The sequence below is a fragment of the Camelina sativa genome, chromosome 11 (genome assembly GCF_000633955.1).
Source record: "Camelina sativa cultivar DH55 chromosome 11, Cs, whole genome shotgun sequence".
Classification (NCBI taxonomy): Eukaryota; Viridiplantae; Streptophyta; class Magnoliopsida; order Brassicales; family Brassicaceae; genus Camelina; species Camelina sativa.
The window spans coordinates 36484820-36488333 of NC_025695.1; the positions used below are offsets into that span (position 1 = coordinate 36484820).

At 44.1% G+C, this 3514-nt stretch overlaps 1 protein-coding gene across 1 annotated transcript in view; it reads right to left on the reverse strand.

Annotated features, from left to right (window-relative positions):
• LOC109127408 (condensin-2 complex subunit G2-like) overlaps positions 1 to 1798 on the reverse strand; it is a 2997-nt gene extending 1199 nt beyond the window's left edge. The window contains exons 1-2 of the mRNA XM_019232049.1: positions 576 to 1798; positions 7 to 461 (exon numbers count right to left, since the gene is read on the reverse strand). Coding sequence (XP_019087594.1) covers positions 7 to 461; positions 576 to 1631 — 1511 coding nt within the window. The 5' untranslated portion in view covers positions 1632 to 1798. The remainder of the gene's footprint in view (positions 1 to 6; positions 462 to 575) is intronic.

Below are 3514 nucleotides of genomic sequence, written 5' to 3' on the forward strand. Positions count from 1 at the left end.
TTAAACTGGAAAGCACGAACATCTCGTAAAAGAAGCAGCAGATCTACCATGGCAACGCGTACTGAAGTAACACTATCTAGCATCAAATGCCCCAGTCTTGGCAGAACCACTTTAAGTATGCCATGGGATTGTGGGTTTGCGAGGAGGTAAGTTATACCATTAACCGTTGAAAGTCTAACCTCACTGCACGATTCATGTGACATATCATCGAAAATTTTTGTGAGGACCTTGGTAATTGTTGCTGATGGGATCACTTCCCAGAAAAGATAGAAAACTCGGCAGAGACCTTCCACAGCAACGGACCTCACATCTGGACATTCATCACTCATCAATTTTTCCAGCAAGTAGAACTGTTTGTCAAGTAGGCTATCTTTTGCTTCTTTTGTTGCATCAGGATCCTCCATGGGGAAAAGATCCAGAAGCAAATGTAAAGCATTTAAACGAACATTTGAATTTGCAACCTGAAAGAAGAAGATAAAGAGTAGCAAAATCATTTCCTGCTAGATAACGGCTCAGCTTATATCACCCCTATGTTTCTTCTTTGAGAAGAAGGCAAAGACTTAAAAGAAACAAACCTGCAATGATCGAAATATCATAGGCTCAGCAAGGCTAAAGAGAAGCTTCTCAACTCCTTGAGTCGTTCGCTGACTGATAAAGCCTTCCAAAACCCTCCTTAAAGAAGCAGAAAAGGCGCAAGAACTAGCGTGAATACAAGTATCAATAATCCCCTGTAAAAACCCATCTTCAATCTCACCTTTCAAATCTTGCTGCTCCACTTCTTTCCAAGCTCTAAATAAAATCCCACCAAAACCCTCAAGCACAGACTTCCTCGCCAAAGGGATCTGAGCCTTAACAACAGCAAGACCGGCCTTCATCAACTGTCGACTAAGCCCAAAGGCAAAGGAAACAAACCTCTGACCATCTTCAGTCTTCACATACAGAGGAGAAACCACACAGCGCATCAGCAACATCCTCAGATCTTCAATACTCTCATCCTCAAAATCAAACAACGTAAACGCTTCCCTAAGCATATACACTCTATGAACATCAACTTTCTTCTTCAAGGTCAATGACCTCGAAAGCAAAAACGGTAACGACTGCGAAATCAAAGACTCTCTTCCCACTAAACCTTCCTTCCACCAACACTCACAAATCCCAGCAATCTCGAGACACAGAACCGAATCCGACTCGAACAGTCTAAGATTATCGTGCAAAAATTGAGCAGCGGGAAGTAAATCCGAAGTTGAAAAAGCTTTTTTGGGATTCAGAAGACATAGATGAACAGCATGAGAAAGAACCTCAAGAGAACTGAGGAGGATCTCCTGCTTACGCTGACCCGAATCCAGTACGGATCCAACTCGTTGGCGTTTCGGCGGAGGCGAATTGGAAGGAGAAGGGACGTAGGGAGTAGTAGTATCATCATCATCATCGAGTTTTTGGAAGGATTCTGTGTGTTGGTGGATTGACTTGTGAAGAGCGAGTGGGAGAGAAGATGAGAGGTCTGACGAGGGTTTCACGGCGTAGATGATTGATTTCAGCGCCGCCTTTGAGGTTTTTAGGGATAATTTGATGGCGGTTGAGATGAATTCGTCGGCGGATGTCTTGAGAGATGACCGGAGCCTTTTCTCCATTTTCTGCAATTTCAATTTTTTTTTTTTTTTTTTTTTTTTTTTTTGCCAGTAACTTTTTGAATTTTTGTAAAACCTACGGCGCTGTGACAGACAATACGTCGTCTTCCGCGTTTTTAAACCAAAAAGGTCAAGAAGACAGTTAGATTTTGAAACCAAGCTGAAGAAGACATTAGACTAACACTGTTGGATGTTGGAACAACAAGCTTCTTTTAGACATATCACGAACGGCAATAGCCCAAACCTATAATTTTCTTTGATGATAAAATAAGTCCGCATACCCTATATTCAAACCGGTTTCGGGTACCCGATGACCAACCCTCTTGACAACTATTGCTTTATGTAGTATATCACGAACGCTTCCTTTCAATTTCTCAAAAAAGTACGCCCATCATCAAAATGTCACGTACGAAACTACCAATTATCCCGTCTACTAATACTATACACTAGAAAATAGAAATCCTACTTTTCTAGCTCTACCTGGCCTGACAAAAAAACACTAGGCATACAGAGAAGAAAATAAAATCTTGTTGTTACTTTATATCATTTATTCCAAAGTACAAAAAATGTACTCCCTTCACTAAAATTTGGTTCCATAGTAGACTTCACCGAACAAAATGCAAATAACATCAAATATAACCTATAAAACGCGCGACAAAGCGAAGTAGAAGAGTAGTAGCTAGTAACTTCTCCTAGGCACAGCAAGAGCCTTAAGCGGGTGTTTCATGACGACGGTGAACTCGAGCTTCTCAGTCAAGTCAACCTCATGACCTTGGACCTCTTTCCACTCAAACTCCCTCACCATATTCGCCACATAATACTCGAGATGCAGCATTGCTAGCCCAATCCCTGGACATATCCTCCTTCCAGCTCCAAACGGCATCATCTTTATCCCCCTGCTGCCGGTTATGTCCACCGATTCTTCTTGGGCCCCAATAAACCTCTCCGGGTTGAACGCCATTGGTTCCTCCCACACCTTTGGATCCCTCCCTATCTCTGCCACCATGAAATTAATCGTCCCCTTCTTCGGAACCTTGTACCCTCCCAATACGGTGTCTTCCGTGACACTATGCGGTAGCACAAAGTGTCCCGGAGGATGCCTCCGGAGACCCTCCAGCACCACCGCCTTGAGATACGGCATCTTCTGCGCGTCTTCTTCTTCCACTTCCTTCGCTTCTTCTTCCCCAACTACGCTTTTGATCTCCTCGTACAGTCTCCTCTGGATATTCGGGTTCTTGACGAGGTTGGCCATGATCCACTGCAGCGCCGTGGCTGTTGTATCAGTCCCGGCATTGAGAAACTCAGAGCACAAACTCACAATCTCGTCCTCGTTCAACTTCCTCTTCTCATCTGGAAGCTCCACATCGAGCAGAGTATCAACATATGACTGTACATACTCTTTGTTGTCTCCCTCTGATGATCTCTTCTTTCTCTCTTCAACAATCTTCCTCCGAGCACGAATCAGCGGAAGCAAAACGTCGTGCTGCTCTCTCCTCATCTGGAAAAACTCTTCCCATCTCTTTCGCAGAATCAGTTTAGTGAACTTAGGCCAGAGATTAAGGATGTTGAACCTAGTAAAGCCAAGAAGCTGTCTCCTCTGAACATATTCCACCTGTTTGATTTGCTTCTCGTCGAGCTTATCACCAAAACACATGAGGACAAGAAGCGCAAACATTGCATAGTGAAGATGATCAACCACAACGATCGGTTCTTCACCTCTGTTCTTACGAAACCGATCAAAGAGGATCTCAAGAACCCACCGCCGCGCGTGAGTGTAAGATACCACGCGCGACGGGTGGAGAATCTCAGAGGTGAGATTACGGCGGAGAAGCCGCCACGTGGCTCCATACGAACACGAGCTGATGTTATGTTGGTTGCTAGAAACA